This window comes from Urocitellus parryii, chromosome 4 (assembly GCF_045843805.1).
Source record: "Urocitellus parryii isolate mUroPar1 chromosome 4, mUroPar1.hap1, whole genome shotgun sequence".
Lineage (NCBI taxonomy): Eukaryota > Metazoa > Chordata > Mammalia > Rodentia > Sciuridae > Urocitellus > Urocitellus parryii.
Genome location: NC_135534.1, coordinates 102107147 through 102124794, shown reverse-complemented (window position 1 = coordinate 102124794; position 17648 = coordinate 102107147). Strand labels below are relative to the sequence as shown.

The following is a 17648-nucleotide window of genomic DNA, read 5'->3' as shown; positions in this document are numbered from 1 at the left end:
TAGGAAGAATTAGAGCTAATGGGTAGCTCAATACAGGGAACACATTTTTTTTTAATATGAGTTCCCTTATTTAGAGTCTAGTCTTAGGCTGTACAACTTGGGCTTTGTCCTGATGGTATAGCATTACAGTGCTACTTCCTTCCACTTAGAAACACAATTCAAACTGGAAACTTGGTAATAATATTCCAAATTTTTAGAAGTAGAGTATATAAATGGAAAGGGTAGATCCTATTATGATTAGAGGAATATTTAGAGAGAAATCTTATGAAGTGATATGAGGACCTCTAGAGGGGATACCATATCACACTATCGCAGTCAGCAAGTACTAGGGTTTCAGAAATATACTCTTTCATAATACTAAGTTGGTTTCTTTCAATGAACGTGTGGGTTTGAGATTGTGATCCATGAGTCTTAATGAAATCTAGAGGACAATTGGTTACAAAAGTTCAAGTAATTTTTCTAAGCAAGAAGACATTTTTTTGAGGCCATTAAGCTTTCTCCTATAAATCACATGTTTTTTTTTTTAAATTTGAATCATTTAGACTGTGCATTCTGGCTTATACATTTCTTAGATGATGATGATTGTCTGTTTATATATCAGGCTCAGCATTGGGTTTCCAGGCCTTTAAATTAATTTTCCTCTTCACAGTAGCACTATTCACAATGGCCAATTGGTAAAAACAACCCAAATGTCCATCAACAGATGAATGGATAAATAAAATGTGGTATATACATGCAAGGGAATAACATTCATTCTTTTAAAAGAAGAAAATTCTAATACATGCTACAGTAAGGATAAATCTTAAAGATACTGTGCTAAGAGAAATAAGCCAGACACAAAATGACAGATATTTTAGGATTACATTTGTATAAGACATCTAGAGCAGCCAAATTTATAGAGACAGAAAGTGCTATGGCAGTTGCCAGGGGTTGGATGTAGGGCAGAACAGGGTGTTATTGTTCTATAGGTACAGAGTTTCTGTTTGGAATAATGAAAATTCTCTGAAGATGGGTCACAATGATGATTGCATAAAATTGTGGATGCACTTAACATCACTGAACTGCATACTTAAAAATATTTGAAATGGTAAATGTATACTTACCTACCATTTAATTTCTTTTACATTTGGTTTCTCCATGACTTCAATTGTGCTAAACTATCCTTGCAGTATGTATGAGATCATCTCTAGAGAATGGCTAGGATTGTTGTTTTTTTCTGTATTTTTCCTCTAGCAAATGTAGTTTAAAAACATGCCAATCTGATTTTCAATAACATAATCAGGTGGGTGGATATTATTAGTGGAATATGCAATTGTCATGTCCCAAGCATCAATAATACCCACATTGAGATCCACAAAAATATCCTTCATGATAAGATTCTGAATATAGCCATGAAAGTCACTAAACATCTCAGTATTTTCATGTATCTCCCTGGTGTTTTCAGTTTTAAGAATCACTTTGGTCCCTGGGCTTCTCAAAAATAAACGTTTAATGGCTTTTTGAATATTGATGGCCCTACGGATAAAAATGTTGATGGGAAAGGGTCTGAAGTGTTGGCCAAGGGTAATGACAATTACCATGTCAATGTCCCCTGGCACTTGGTCAATTTCCTGTTGGATATACTTTTCATTTCTCACAGAGTACAGCCTTTCAGTAACAAATGGATGACTATGTTTTTTCCACTGAATCAAGATTTTTCTTTCGATATCCAGAAGAACATGTGTTTTAAAGAACCCGGTTCCTGGATGATCAAAATATTTTAAGGCTGATGGAAAAAAATCAATAAATCTTTTAACAAAAGGAAAATGTACAACTTAAAAATGCATACAGCTTCTATAAAATCTAACCAAGATCTTTTCTAACTAGAGAATTGCCGTTTAGGCAAGGTAGAGAAGTTTATCAGATGCATCACAATTTTAACAAAGTTTTTGAACTTTTTAATCAGCATACATGAAGAGGAAAAATAGTGTTAATATCTGTAATTAAAAAAATAAGATTTAACTCTCTATTAAAAACTCAAAGCCAAAAATTTGGCAAACTTCACATAGTAACAAAACAAAGACCAGAAGAGGAAAGCAAAGTATTCTAATTATTATTTTTAAAATATTCTTAAAAGTGAACTATAATTTTAAAATAGAAAGGAAACACATACTTTTCACAACTTTTAGAAAATAATTCATCCACTGACGCAGTGTTGAGTCTCCCAGGAGGTAAATAAATTTCATTTTCAAGCAGTCACTTATATCTTGCATTGTATTGAACTTGATCTGTTTGCAAAATGCTGAAATCCAACTCCTCTCCAACGTGTAACCACTGGGGGAGGGATTCTTCATTCCAATCTGACATTTCTTTTTTATGTTTTCACTCTCTGGCAATAAAAATTCCCATAGTAAGTAACTTTTATGACCACAAATTATTTGGGAAATACTTTGCTCACTTTTTGCCCTTTGTTTCCTGTTCTCCTCTCACCCTCTTTTTGTCTCTCTGCCTTCTTTTCTTCAATGAAATCATTTTAAAGGAATAAATTAATAGCTCTCATTGCATAGTTTTTCTTGGAGTGAGGTCAGTTTTCTCTTGTGCCTTAGTAATGGCTCCGTGGGCTCCACCTTTCCCACCAAGACCACTCAACTGTTAGATGGTTAACAAAAGTCAGGGTGAAATGCGTGAGAGTAAAACAGCAGGGCTCAGTGGTCCAGCTGAATATTTCACCCAGGACATTGTCCTTGCTGATAAGACTCCTTCTCGTCAAACCACTTACCCATGAAAGAACCATGAACACATTTATGAAATGAGAGTCACACATTGTTTATTTTGTGGGTCCCAGAATCATATTCTCTGGTTAACCAATAAACCTTGATGTCTAATTATATCTCAAACTGAACATAATATTCTCAATCGGGTCTGACTAAAACAGAAAAACAAGCAGGGCCATGACTTCCTTGTTCTGTTTAAATAGCCCAAACTGTATTCAACTCACACTGTACCTTCACTCCAGTAAGATTCTGAGACCGCTTCTATATTTGCTACCTAAAAGCATATCTTTGTCATCTGCTTACATTGTTGGGATTTGAGGTCTAAGTTTAGGAATTTACATTTATTCAATTTGAATTACATCAGATTTTTTTTGGGGGGGGGGCTCCAAACAATATCAGTCAGTTACTATCTTCTAAGAAATTGCCTGACCTTAGTAGAAATTATTGTCCAGGCAAGATGGAAGTCTAAAAAAAAAAAAAAAGTGTAACGAGAACTTGAGTGGCTCAAGAGTCTCAGAACTCTCCTTGATATAAAAGTTGGGCATAGATGACAGTTGCTTAGGCAGAGGAAGGATCTTTTTCACAGACTGTGAACATTAGGTCTAGGTCCAAGGTGTTTGGCAGAGATCTTTGCAAGTTCTAGATTCCCAATAAACATTTGCTGAATGCACACACACAAAAAAGGTAATTGGTAAATGTGTAACTGTTAATTGTTATAATGGAAGTCATTTGCTTCACTGAAATTCACTTTACTTCCAGTATAACAAGAACATCATTTTACGAATGAGATGACTTTGAGATGACTGTGAAAGTTCATGTGATAAAATTGGAAAACAAAACACAGAAATTGCTAGTTCATAGAATGTTAAGTGAGAAGGTCTGACTGAAAATCAAATTAGAATCCATCAGAGAAATTTCCTAACTGTGAATGTGTGCATCTCGTCAACGATGTTTTCATATAGCACTAGCACTCAACTATTGGTTTGGAGGGAATAAACCTCAAGTTCAAATACCAATGGTCTGTATATTTTGAGACAGGGCAACTGAAATCAATGGTTTCCCCAGACTTTTCCAGCTGACTCAGGATGAAAATTGGTTTACATTGACATGAAAATAATTTGTAGGAAGAAAATTCCTTCTTTAAAGACTAAGGTGATTGATATCATTTGACCCAGGAAATAAAATATCAAAATGGTGAATGTAGAATAAATGTGTCAAAGAAAGAAAGTCCTTTAGAGGGGTAAATTGTGAATCTGGCAGTCAAGAGCACACAAACTTACTGTTACATGGCAACACCTTGATGGAGTTGAAGTTCTTCATCATTTCAACTCCTATTTTGGAACTTCAAGAAATGAAAAAATAAGTTAACATCTGTCCAGATATTAAAGTAAGAAAGAATCACGGTTTTGGATGGATTGAACCACTCTTAACTCTCTGCAAATGCTTATTTTTTTTTTCATTATTTTGATATTTAAGATATTCTGGGTGAAGTAAATGGGTCAGAAGTTTGAAAAACTATAGAATTTGTGATTTGCCCTCCAAATGCAATAAATTAAACCTACCTATCTGACCATCCTTTGATTTTTGTCTTTGGGGTGGTTCTCTACCACAAGCAATCTTCTTCACCTTTGCCAAGTGTGGTAATTCAGGCCCTCCTCAATCTTTCACTAGACCAGTGTTTCTCAAACACACATCAAAATTACCTGAAGTACTTACTGCCAATCAGATTACTGAACCTCAACCCCAGAATTTCCGATTCAGTACTTCTGAGGTAAACCTCAGAATTTATCATTCTAACAAGGTCTTGAAGGTCAAGCTATGGGTCCAGGGCCATTACTTTGAAAACCCTGTCCTAAATCTTATCTTTGGGCTCCTTTGGTTTGGCTCAACCTCTCAACTACCTGTCTTATTCTCCTATGTGAATCTTTCATAATCTTTCACCATCATCACTCAGGATAAGAACCACTAGCATGCCACCTCCTATGAGTGTCTACTTTTCTAGTTTCACCTGCAGCCATTCCTCACCTTCTCAGGAGTCTATTTTCCTTAGCCTGTTATCTCCTTGACAGCAGGAACCATGTTACTCTATCATTCACTGTAACCTTCCAAGTGGCCAGCACAGAAAGTGTCACCTCCAGGTATCAGTCTTAACAGATATGCTGGTGAATCTATGTGATAAAATCAAATTCATTCTATGAGGATAAAAACCATTGGGGGAAGGTAGAACTTTTAGAACAGAGTCACAGGAACCTCCAGGAAATATAAGGAATATTTTCCAAGACTGAGGACAACTGCTTGAATTTTAGGAAAGCAGTTTTAGATCAACTGAATAATATAACCCCCTCTGAAGGGGGCCATACTCTGGAGAAATGAGAGGCCCCAGGGGCTAGGGAATGATAACTTCATGGTGGTGGAAACCCTGGGAGACAGTGCTATGGTCCCCTGACTTGAAAAATAAAGTAGATTGGGGTTCCGAATACTACTCTGCAACTCACTAGATATGTGACTTTGGCTAAGCTATTTAACATACTTGTCCTTAAATTTCCTTGTCTGTAAAATGGGCACAATAACAGTCACTTAAGAATATTTTTCTGAGGATCATTAATATGAGAGAGGCATCTAGCTCAAAGACTGACACATAGTAGGTGTTCAAAAATGATTATAAAAAATGGAAACTGATCAAATATTCTTCTTCATCTGCCTTGGATAAGGTTGAAGATAATGAAAGAGACCAAATCCTGATAACCTTGTAAATTTGGTCACTAAAACCAAACTTTGATGATTAGGATTAAAAATACATATCAATGGTATGAAGGCATTCAGTTTAATGTCTTCTGTCTTTGTGATTGTGTACATATATCATGTTTTAGAAAGAAGTCTATAAGACCATAATAGTAACCATGAGACTTGTGAAATGTGTTGTCTATAATGTTATCTCCTCCTGTTGTAACTCTATGTTTGTTTTCTTATCATGAGTATCCATAAAACTCTGTTCAAAAGAAAAAGACTTGGCCTGGGGTTGTGGCTCAGCAGTATTACGCTCACCTAGCATGTGGGAAGCCCTGGGTCCAATCCTCAGCATCACATATAAATAAACAAAATAAAGGTATTGTGTCCACCTACAACTAAAAAAAAAATTAAAGAAAAAGACTCTTATCTTTGAAAATGTGACTAACTGAGGAGGTAGCATCTCTGATTCTACAGTTAGGGTTGGAAGAGAGAGCCCTAGTAAAGAAATTGATTTACTAGAAAGGAAAGGAAAACAGGCTTAGTACCTAGATTCTTGGCAAAGAAGGACACCAGAGAACTTGGATTGGGCCCAAGAAGGGGGCAACAGAAAGGTCCATGAGAAGTTCTTGGTTGTGTAAGCTTGTGTGAAGCCAACTGTGTCTTGCATATGCACTAAGCACTCATGAAGAGACTCCGATTTCTACTTTCATGCAGTGGGGTGGCGGGTATGGAAACTGACAGCTTGAAGAGAGCAGGGTATCTGGGAAGGAAATGTATCTCTTGGGAAGTAAAGCATGTTACTGTCATGAGTACAGCTCACTTCAAAAGCATGATTAGGACTTAAAAGATTTGCAGATCTTCCAGAGCAGGACTTTGGCTGAGATACAGCTAGAAGACTGTGGTTCTTCCAACTCAAGTTACGATGAGGAGTACCTCAAGAGAGATCCAGCTACATCCAATGGGAAATATGGAATCAGACCCAAGTGACCCCTGCCTACCCTGAGAGTCCTTTATATTCATGGCCAGTTTCCTTTGTTTATTAATTTAAAAAATTATTTGAAAAGATCAGTCTTTTTTTTTTTTTTTGACTGAGCCATAGGATAAAGAGATTTTTCTCTACCTTAATGGGTAAAATGAGAATCGAAGATGAGGTAGTGTTGAGGGAAAATCTCATAGAGATGTAGTCAATTATATTTGACCCCCTGTGTCATCATGAGGTGTGCATTGGATTTTAACTTGAATTTCCAGGTTATTATTCTATTCAGTTTGCTCTTCTGAACATATAACAGAAAACCAAGGCTTTTATATAGCAGGTAGTTCCTGAGTGATGTAACTAAAATCCCTCAAATTGATCCAAAAAATAAGTGTTCTGCCATCCAATAAGTTTGGGAAATGATCTATCTCTTCAGGATATTTAAGTTAAAGTTTCTGATGAGTTCTTCTGCAAAATAACCTAATTTAATAATTTTTCAAAGATGTATATTTCACTTATTCCTTCTTTCAATGCACCATTAATGAGAATCTTCTTGGTGTCATTTTGCTGGGCCTGTGAGACATATTGATGGCCCTCCATGGCTTCCTGATACCCAGAGATGGCCTGAGGTTCTGCCTCCCTTGCAGATGGTTCCTGGAACATTCCAGCATGTTCTTGTCTCAGGTCCTATTTCTATTCATGAAAATGGTATTTCCCACAAAATTTGCACACCTTGCTCTTTCATTTCAGGTTACTACTTAATCAAGCCTTATCTGATCATTATGTTTTAGAACAATTATCAACCATCACATTCAAATTCCTTATTTTGATGACTCACCTGCTACAAATTTATTTATTTGTTGTCTTTCTATCCCACTAGAAGGTTAATTTCCCACACTTAGAACTTTGTCTAGAATACAGAAGGGGATGACTATAAATTGAATGGATGATTAAATGAATGAGTGAAAGAATGTGAAAATAATTAACAATTATTGAATCTCAAAGTTTATATTTAGCTCAATTTGTAAAAAGAGAATTGAAATTTTAATAGTGTAATACATGTTATGTTGTGAAAGAAAAAAAATGCAAGAGAATAATATAGGGTTAGCCCTTTACTCTGTAATACAAAAGGCTTCCTGGAGGATGTGCTTCCTAAACCAAGGATTGTGAAGTGCAAGAGATGAGAGACAGTGTATTCATTCATAAAAGGTGACTGACAGCAATGCAGTATAGAGTGAGACAAGAGGTTGCAGAATTAGGCAAATTCTTGTAAACTTAGTTTGAATTTTATCCTTGATTCCAGGTGGGATGTGGAGGGGGTCACATTAAGGGTTTTAAACAAGGAAAGTAAAAACATTTTCATTTTGGAAACACTAGTTAGAAAATAGATTGAAGGACCTGATTGGGAGCAGAGAAACCAGCTCTGGAGATTGTTGCAATAATCTAATTTTCAGGTACTTTGACAGCTTAAACAAGCATAGAGGCAACAGTGATAAAACAGAAATGACTGGGTTCAGGAGACGGTTAAGAGGTACAATTTACAGAATTTGATGAGTCATTGGATTAAAGGATAAAGTGAAATAATGATAATATTCACCTTTTTGGGACATGGTATATGTTAATAGTGAGTAGGATTTGTATTCCATGAAACACAGTATAGAAAATATTGACTTACAAAAAATGACTAAATCTGAAAGTATTTATAAACACTGGAAAACAGTAAGTATACACGGTGCAGGGTACTTTGGTGGTTAGACTCCTTTTAGCAAATAGTTCTAGAGGTGACCTGTAAAAGTCCTTTAAACACACTACCAGATGAGCTGACTATGCAGGATGGATCTGATTATAATTTAGTCAACATCCATTGACATGATAAAGGAGCTTGATCCCACAAAGCTATTAGACAAAATTTGTTCTCACCTGAAGCCTACCTTTGCTATCCCTTATTGTATTTAAAGACCTGTTTACCTGTGGAAGAGCTTCCATTCTTCCTTGGTAAGATAGGAAACTTTTCTATTCTTGGTGTTCATGAGAGTCAGGGCCTCACAGGGAACATGCTGAGGCCTCAGGCAGTAGAAGGCTTCCTGGTCTCGCACATCCAGGTACTGGCACAACTCAGCAGTGGTGTTTAGGACCAGGCCACATTCAGAGAGGACCAGGGTGGTGCCATTAGCAAACTGGCCTGTGAAGATCACTCTGTCATAGCCTTGGTTCCTTGCCCTCCAGAGAGCCGACACCCCTTCACTGGGGTGGATGAGCAGGAGAGACAGGGAGACCTGGCCCTCCCAGAACAGAGTGAAGCTGACAAGGTAGGTGCCATTGTGGAAGTCTGTCACCTTTCCTGAGGCTCCTGCCTTCAGGGCTGGGGAGGACATCCTGGCCCTCAAAAAGTCCCCTCCATATTCCTTTCTGCGTCCCAGGTGGTCCCTGGCCTCCAGCAGGATGTCCAGCTGGTCCCCCCTGCAGTAGGTGTCTCTAGGGTTGAGGATGGTGACTGTGCTGTGTGTGGCACTGGTGGTGGTGTCCTCATGGGTGAAGGGTCTGGGTGGGATCAGCTGGTCTAGTTTCCCCAGGATCTCCTTTATTCTCAGCTCAGTCTCTGTAGGTGAAGTTTCCCTTTGTTTCTTGGCAATATGGTTTCTCAAACTGAACGAAAACTGAAGGATTGAGGGGAAAGGATATATTTACTACCAACAGATAATAGGGCTTGCTTTTCAATATAAATTAGCATGATTCATTTTATAAATTTCTGCATGATTAAGTTACATATCAGTGATGAATTCAAACTAGTTTTCAGTCATGAAATTATAGGAATTGATTTCCAGGTAGTGTGACTTACTCTGCTGCCCAACAGATGATTTCTTTTGGGGGTCATTGGCTTATAAAGTAACTTAGGTCTGTTTATTCTACAATATATAGAAGCAACATCTCCACTTACATCACTATAATGGACCTAGACCTAGACTACTCATAGCTAACTTTATCTTCTCTCCTCCAAATATATTTCTCCCCGTGTGGTAGGAGAACTTCAATAAATGGCATCACCAGCCAAGCAGTTGTACAAACCTGGAATATAATGCCTGGTTAGCCCCATCTCCTCCCCTCCCATAGTCAGTATCTAGCTGTCAATTCCATGTTAAAGTCATTGACTTTTCTTCCCCTTTATTATTAGGACCTTATTTCAAGTCACCATTACCTCTCAGATCAGATCTCCAAACAGTCTTTCTTTACTTAGTTATTTATCATTCATTAAGCATCTACAGTATGCCAGATACTGTTCTGAGCACTGGATATACCAATGAATTAATAATATCAAAATCCTTGCCTTCTGGGAAAAAAAGATAGACAATAATCAATGAACACTATCAATCAATCAATTGATTATATAGTATAGTGAAAGTGAAAAGTATTGCAACATAAGAAGTCAAGCAGAATAAGAAGAATGCAAAGAGGTTGTATTAAGGCTGATTCTAGCATTAAATAAAAAGGTGTACTAAATGGTTGGAAGGAGGAGAAACTGGAAGCAAAATCAGTTAAGAAAAACTGCAGAAAAGGGAAATTTGAGAAACGTTAACTGGGCTACTCAGAAAATAATACAAAAAATTAAAACCCTGAGATGAAGATAGAGGACTGAAATAGAGATTTAATTGAATTAGAATCTCCAAGGCCAAGGGAGGAGAGAACCTTGAGGTGGGATGCTTGGCAGTGCCAAGTGGTACAGAGATTCACCTGTCTCCAAAACAAACAATAATAGGGCATATATTGTCAAAGGACTAATGCTGAACAGAGAACCCTCTCCTCCACATTCTCAGGCTAAGATGATTTGTTTGAAATATTTCTTCCTTCCTTCCTTCCTTCCTTCCTTCCTTCCTTCCTTCCTTCCTTCCTTCCTTCCTTCTTTCCCTCCTTCTCTCTCTCTCTCTCTCTCTCTCTCTCTCTCTCTCTCTTTTTCTTATACAAAAGATTGAACTCAGGGGCACTTGCCAACTGAACCACATCCCCAGCCTTATTTTATATCTTATTTAGAGACTGGGTCTCACTGAGTTGCTTAGTGACTTGCTATTTTTGAGCCTGGCTTTGAGCTTATGATCTTCCTGCCTCAAACTACCGAGCTGCTGTGATAAGGGGGGTGCACCACTGTGCTGAGCTTAACTTTCATTTCTTGTCCTGATAATGGAGAACATTCAAACGAAGTCACTGTGACTATCTATGAAATTCTGAAAAAATTCTAAAGCAATTCCTACCTTTGTGTGGCCTTTTGAAGTGAAGTAAATGACCCCCAAAACTAAGATAAACATCAGCATCAGCATGCATTTGTGAGCAATTGCATTTGGAAACAACAGCAGTATCCTAGAAGATGAATAATCACATTAAATTAAACCAATATGATGTATCTCTGTACACTTTGTATCCTCCTTAATAACTTTCACAACATGGTAATGTTGTCCTAAGTTTGCAGAAAGTTAATTTATGTCTGGAAATCAAAAGCAAAATTCCTCCCTGAGGCAGGAATATAACTAGTTGAAGGTCTCCTGGCTTCTTACTCTCAGGTTAATTCTCCAGGTATGGAGGCCCATCCGGTCACACCTTCTTCTCTCATCCAGGACTTGGTATGGACAGCAAGGAGTTAGCAATCAGTCACTCAAAGAGATACATTTCTTTCCTGCCCCCTTTCCTGTCATTAGAGCTTACCAGTGAGGTCCAAAGGTACGCACCTATGGATGACTATCTGCTTCAGCATGTTCTCAGATTCACCGGTACCAATTTCAGCTGTCCAAAGAGTCTGCTTGGTCCAAGAGGTCTTTGCATTTATTTCAGGGTTGGAGTTTCCTCTTAGGCTTCATTGATTTCTCTGAGGCCACAGGAAGCTCTGAAGTTTGCTTTTAGAGAAGATCATCTCAGGAAAGGGCAGGCTCAGTCACCCATGTCGGAAGCTTCAAGTACTCACACCACGCATTTCCCTGGCTTGTGCCTTTGTTTGGTTGTTATGTGGGATCAGTCAGTTATGCCTTGTGTGACAGAAGCATCCAGAAAATTGGAAAGAAGAAAAACACAAGTCCTATCCTATTTCTGAGCACCTAAGAATTGACCTAGCTGGCTCCTCACAGTATTTGGATGCTTTCCTTATAGTCTCCTTATACAAGGGCTCAACATCACTGATTTTATTAATCATTATGACAATAATGGTTTAAATTAATTCTTAGGCATAAGGGGAACAATCAACAGATCTAAATCCTACTGCAACTTGCCTAAGGTAAGAGTCCAAAAGAGTAATCTCTGAGGATGTAGGTTTCATGACACTTGTTATCGTTTAGATATCAGATGTCAACCAAAGCCCATGTTCAGAGTGAAATTGTTACATGAGAAGACTTATAAACTAATCATTGAATTAAGTGGTCAGTAACTGTAGGCAGGTAGGGTGTGGTTGGAGGATTTAGATTTATATTTTATATCCTCCTCGGTGAGTAGAGCTCTTTCTGCTTCCTAGTTTCCATGACCTTCTGTCGTAATATTCTGCCTCCTTCAGGCCCAGGACCATCTACCAATCATGGACTGAATCTCTGAAACCATGAACCGAAATAAATGTTTCCTCTTGTATGTTATTTTTGTCAGGTATTTTGGTCACAGTGATGAAAAAAAAAACTGACTGAAACATAGGAGAAAAAAAATCGACCTGTTTTTGTTTGTTTGTTTGTTTGTTTGCTTCATTTTAGGATTGGCTTATTTCACGTGACATGATGGTTTCCAGATCCATTCATTTACTGGCAAATGTCATAAAGTGATTCTTCATTATGGCTGAGAAATATTCCATTGGGTATATATACCACAATTTATTTATGCATCATTATGTATTAGACAAAGGGGAATAAAGGGAAGGGAAAGGGATAGGAAAAGGAAAGCCAGTGGAGTGAATCTGACATAACTTTCCTATGTACATATAGGTATACACCACAGTGAATCCTACTTTATGGGGAGCCACTCCAGAAAGCACTCTAAGTCCAAATTTCAAATCAAAAGAGAGCTTTGTTTACCTGGCCAGGGACTGTCACCCACTGTGAGACTCAAGCTCTGTGGGAGGAGAGCAACTTCCTGGTCCATCCAAGGAGAACATAAGAACAAAAACCACAACTCAGTGACTTGCATAACGTCATGTAAGCTAGCCAATCACAGAAATTAAAACATTAATAAGTGGGACCTGTGGGCTCTAGGCAGGACTGGACTTTTCCAGTCAGCAAGCAAGCGATGAAGAGAAGCTAAAAAAAAAAAAAAAAAAAAAGCATTAGTTTTGCAGTTCAGTTGACCACAGTCCTGGATTCAAGCAGGTCCAAGTTCTATACTGAATTTGGGTGGGGGTCAGCAGGGCAAGAATCTACTTCAAAGTCATGTAGACCCACAACGGCATTCAAACCCAGAATGTAGCTCACCACGACCACTGCTGCATCCGGAATAGGGTACAATTTGTGGGGTACAAAATACAGAAAAACATTTTTTATAAGAAAATAGCTTTAGTGTCTAGTTCCTAGAAATAGGTCGTACAGTTTTCACTTCACAAAGAAGAGAGAGTAACAAAGAAACTAAGACGGAGTTTCTACAGTCACATCTTTTTACTCAAATGACTACAGTGACCCTATTCCCATAATCCCAGCAAGGTGGGAATTGTTGCAAGTGACTAATGAGACTCTACCAGAGCAACTGATTGTAGTTGTACTCAGTACTAGTAACTTACTTGATGCCTACTTACAACTACAGTTATCTTATGGCATATACACACCTTTTCATCTGTCGTTTTACTAATATCTCTAAACCCTATGTCCTTTATCCTATACAAGGCTATAAGATCAAGTTGCTATGCTAATCTAACCTTATCTATATCTATATTAACCCACTTGCTTATATTTATTTATAACCATACTGACATACTGTATGGCTTATGGTATGGCTTAAATCCTATGTTTTACAGTTATATGATTTTCTACTGTAACTGAGACTTATTCCTGATGAACTTATGTTTTACATTGCTTATCTATGTTATTCCTACAGTCTTTAATCTATGATTTGCTTATTGATTATCTATTCTGTTTTGTCTTATACATATAACCTATATTGATTATATTGATCATTTCACACCATAACATTACCATCTTGTACAACCATAAGAAATTAATTTAAAATAATAATAATATCTGAAAGGACACTCACAGAGTCCATGCTAAGTTTAAGGACCACACCACACACCGGAATGTCACACAAGAGATTTTATTGTGGTAACATGAGGTATACCTTTGACAAGGCTGTCCCTTTGGCAGCCTGTTGGCTCTCACAGAGCAGCTTTATATCCCGCAAGAAGAATCTCATAAACTGCTTAGGAGTTTAAGCTGGGTAGGGTTGATCGTATTTTTTTTTTTTTTTTAACCAGGCACATGTTCTTACAAGAAGTTAACAGCATTTCCTCAGGATCAAAACTTTGGAACCTCTGGATAAAATGGCTCCCAACCTAAAATGGTGAATTTGATGGCAATATTTCTCCCTTTTTGTTTTTATAGATACCTGGGGTGGGGTTGATGGTCTTTCTTCTGTAGCTTCTTCCTGTTGGTTAGGGACAAAGAATTTCATTCCTGTAAAGGGGGTTAGGGAGGGTTTTAGGTGAGAGCAGAGTCTCTGGAGTTGGAGTAGTTGACAATGAGTCATATGTCTCAGTCTTGGACGTCAAGGACTGATAGTCTTTGTAGCAGCCTCCTCTGATGGAGAAGAGTTCTTTAGGAATCAGCAGGGAGCTTCAGAGGTCCTGTGAGCGTTGCCGTATAGTGAGACTGATCTGTAAAGAGGGGCTTCAAAGGAGGAGGTCATCTACATATTGAAGAAGTTTAGATTAGGGGAGTGAGAGGAAAATTCCTAGAAAGGGTTTGGCCAAATAGATGGGGACTATCTCTAAATCTTTGGGGTAGGACAGTCCAAGTTAACTGGGTAAAGACATGAGTGTCTGGGTCTGTCCAGGTGAAGGGGACAATGTTCTGGGATAAGGGGTGTAAGGGAATGGAGAAAAGGTATCTTTCAAATCCAAAACTGAATAATGAGTGGTGCAGGAGGGAATGGTACACAAGAGTGTGTATGGGTTGGAAACTACTAGATGAATGGGGATTATAGCCATATTAATGAGGCAAACATCCTGTATGAGTCTGTAGGATCTATTTGGATTCTTGACTGTTAGGATGGGTGTGTTAAAAGGGGAGATCATTTTGTGTAGGAGGCCTTTTTGGAGAAGATCAGAGATTAAAGGTTTGAGACCCCTGAGACTCTGGAGGGAAAGTGGATATTGAGGTCATGCTGGGAAATAGGTGGAGTTCTTGAGAAGTATTATCAGGGGAGTGTGGTGGGCAGCTATGGAGAGGTTTTGGAGCCCCCAGATTGAAGGATCAACCTCTGATGCAGATAAGGGGTAAGAGGGGCCCGCAGAATGTGTCTGGAGTACAAGCAGGAGGGAGACAGAAGGCAAGCTGGAGTTGCGGCGAGACTCAGGAGTGAAGGTAATGGAAGTTCCAACTTTGGCTAGGAGATCCCTTCCTAAGAGAGGAACTGAGCAGCAGGCATAACCAGGAAGGAAGGGGAAAGGGTAATGCCTGGAAGATGCAGTGAAGCAAAGGGATTTGTAGGGGCTGGGTTAAGGTAGTCCTCCTACCCCCCAAATAGAGAAATGAGATAGAGAAGTAGGTCCCCAAAACTCCTTTAGGACTGAGTGTGTGGCTCCAGTGTCCAAGAGAAAAGAGATGGGCCTACTTGCTCCCACAATGGTTACCCTGGCTCCTGAGGAGTGATGGTAGTGGTCAGGTAAGGGGATCCCAGGCTTCTCAATCACCCATTGCCAAAGATGTGCTTGAAAGGTTTCAGAGCCAGATGGCCTTTCACCTCTTGGTGTGTGAGAACAGTGGACATCCTAGTGTCCTTCCCGATGGCATTTGGGACATGACCAGGAAGATTCCAGGGATTCCGGCACACTCTGGCCCAATAACCCATTTAACCACATTTGAAGCAGGGGCCATGGGGTCCCCCTAGCTGCTTCCTTGGGAGCAGGGATGCTCAAGTGCCAGTGGATGGGACAGGTTGAAAGGCCTTGGCCAGCATCTGGTATAAGTGTTTACAGGCCTTCTCATCCCTCCCATCATACACCTTAAAAGCCACTGCCAGAACCTCTTATGAGGAGTTAGGGGTCCCTTCTCTAGGCATTTGAGTTTAGTCTTAATGTTGGGGAAGCTCTGGGAGAAAAAGTAGGTGGTTAGTAATGGTCTCCCATCTGGGGTTTTAGGGTCTAAATTGGTGTCCTTAAAAGGGCCTTTGTAAGGTGGTCCAATAACATTCAGAGATTTTCATTTTGGTCCTGAATAACTTCTGGAGTTTCTCATAGTTAATAGCCTTATGGGTCAGTTTTCTTAGTCCTGCCATGAATCAGGTAATAAATTGATCCATCCAGCTAAATTGTAATCCCAGGTGGAGTCATAATCAGGGACGGCTCAGTACTAATTGGCTTAGTGGGCAAGGTTTGGTGGACGTTGTCTGCATAGTTTCTGGCCTGTTTCCAAACTTGCCAGCGTTCCTCAGGTAGGAGTGTGTTGGGTAGGATCATATGGATGTCATGGAAAGTTACATGGTAGGATTGGGTTAGATACTGGAATTCCTTAATGTACCTAGAAGAATTGGAGGTGAAGGACCCTAGCTTCTTTTGATTTGGGAGTGGTCACTAAGGGAGAAAGTGATGAGTACCCAAACAATTCCCTCTGAACCTGCTACTTCACGAAGGGGAAGCAGAGGTGTGGGCTGGGTAGAGGGGTCTGTGTGAGAGTGAGAGCGAGTAATGGGACTGAAAGTAGGTGAGGGGGGGTCCTGGAGGAATTGGAGCAGAAGGTCAAGAGTGGTGGGGAGATCAGTGGGATCAAAGTCTGGGGTTTCAGGAGAATCCTCAGGTTGAGGTGAGAGGTTTTAAGAGCAAGGAGAACCTGGGCCATAAAGCAGGAAGAGCAGAGGAATGGTTTGAAATGAGGAAAGAGAAGACCTGAACATAGGGGACCTTTTTCCATTTCCCTGAGTGCTCACAAACGTTAAAAAGGTCCCTCAAAATATTGGGATCCATAGTGCTGTTAATCAGCCATTTGGAATCATTGTCTAAGGTAGAGAGGGGCCAAATTTGGTTGTGAAGATGAAATTTTTTCTGTACCTTTAAGTCAGGAGTAAGGCAGAGTGAGTCTAAACTTGCTAAAAGGCAACCCAAAGGGGTGCCTGAGGGGATGGCAGAGGTGGCTGTACCCATGGCAAGAGAGAGTCAGTAGGGAGAAGCCGAGCCATCCTCTGTGTCTCTTACACCCAATGAGGAAGAGCTAACTTCTCTGGGAATAGTCACTACCTCATGGTGGTAGATTGGGCTAAGGCCCATAGGGGTTCTCAGTGCCTGGCACCAAGGGTTTTGACCTGAAAGAGTAATGAAGACCCAAGAGAGAGTTCTTCTGCCAGAGGTGAGACCTTCCTAACTTATGGACTCAGTTGACTGTAGGGATCAACTGTAGCTCTGAAAGTTGTGGTTGGGAGTGCAATGGAAACCCTGGGAGTGATGGACATTCAAAATGGTCACTTCCTGGGACTCACAGGGCGTTTGAGCCACCAAAGGCAAGGGCCCTTAATGGAATAAGCCAGTGGTGGATGGTAAGTGGAGTCTCAGTGAAATGAAAGGCAAGTTCGTGTGAGGACGGCCTAGGACAGAGTGTCCAATCACAAAGCAGCTCAGATCCCCAAAGGCAGAGAAAGGTCAATGGGAAAGCCCATCCAAGTATGGGTAAATGGCAGAAAGATCAATATTGGGAAGCAAGCAGGGTATGGGGAAAAGGAGAGGTAGTTGAATAGGATATATTTTCTGCTTGTATAATTATGTCAAAAGGATTCTACGGCTACATCTAACTAAAAGGAATCACTTAAAAAAATTGACTGATCCACATTAAAAGTGACAACTGGTCATAGAGATGCTATCTTCCAGGGGACCTGTTACCCCCATGTCACAACTAACCTTATTTCCTTTGGATATAGACCCAGAAGTAGGATTTCTGGATTATATACTGGGGCTGTTTTTAATTGTTTGAGGAATTCTGTATTGCTTTCCCACTTGCCATACTAATTTAGACGGCACAGCAGTGCACTGCGGTTCCCTTTTG

At 39.5% G+C, this 17648-nt stretch overlaps 1 protein-coding gene across 1 annotated transcript; it reads right to left on the bottom strand.

Moving 5' to 3' along the window:
• Positions 1-1229: 1229 nt before the first annotated feature.
• LOC113188192 (NXPE family member 2-like) lies at positions 1230-11197 on the bottom strand. The gene is made up of 6 exons (XM_077797746.1): positions 11172-11197; positions 10701-10806; positions 8425-9113; positions 4034-4095; positions 2153-2368; positions 1230-1765 (listed from the first exon to the last, which is right to left on the bottom strand). Exons 1-6 carry the CDS (start codon positions 11195-11197, stop codon positions 1230-1232), a joined length of 1635 nt encoding a protein of 544 aa, XP_077653872.1.
• Between the last annotated feature and the right edge of the window lie 6451 nt (positions 11198-17648).

What these genes read in the sequence shown, in the direction of transcription:
- LOC113188192 (XM_077797746.1), bottom strand. Translation starts at nt 11,197, where the DNA reads ATGCTGAAGCAGATAGTCATCCATAG. An exon ending in CTTCAAAAGGCCACACAAAG is followed by an intron (nt 9,114 to 10,700) that starts GTAGGAATTGCT and finishes TCAATCCTTCAG; the next exon opens with TTTTCGTTCAGTTTGAGAAA. An exon ending in TTTTCTAAAAGTTGTGAAAA is followed by an intron (nt 1,766 to 2,152) that starts GTATGTGTTTCC and finishes TTTTTCCATCAG; the next exon opens with CCTTAAAATATTTTGATCAT.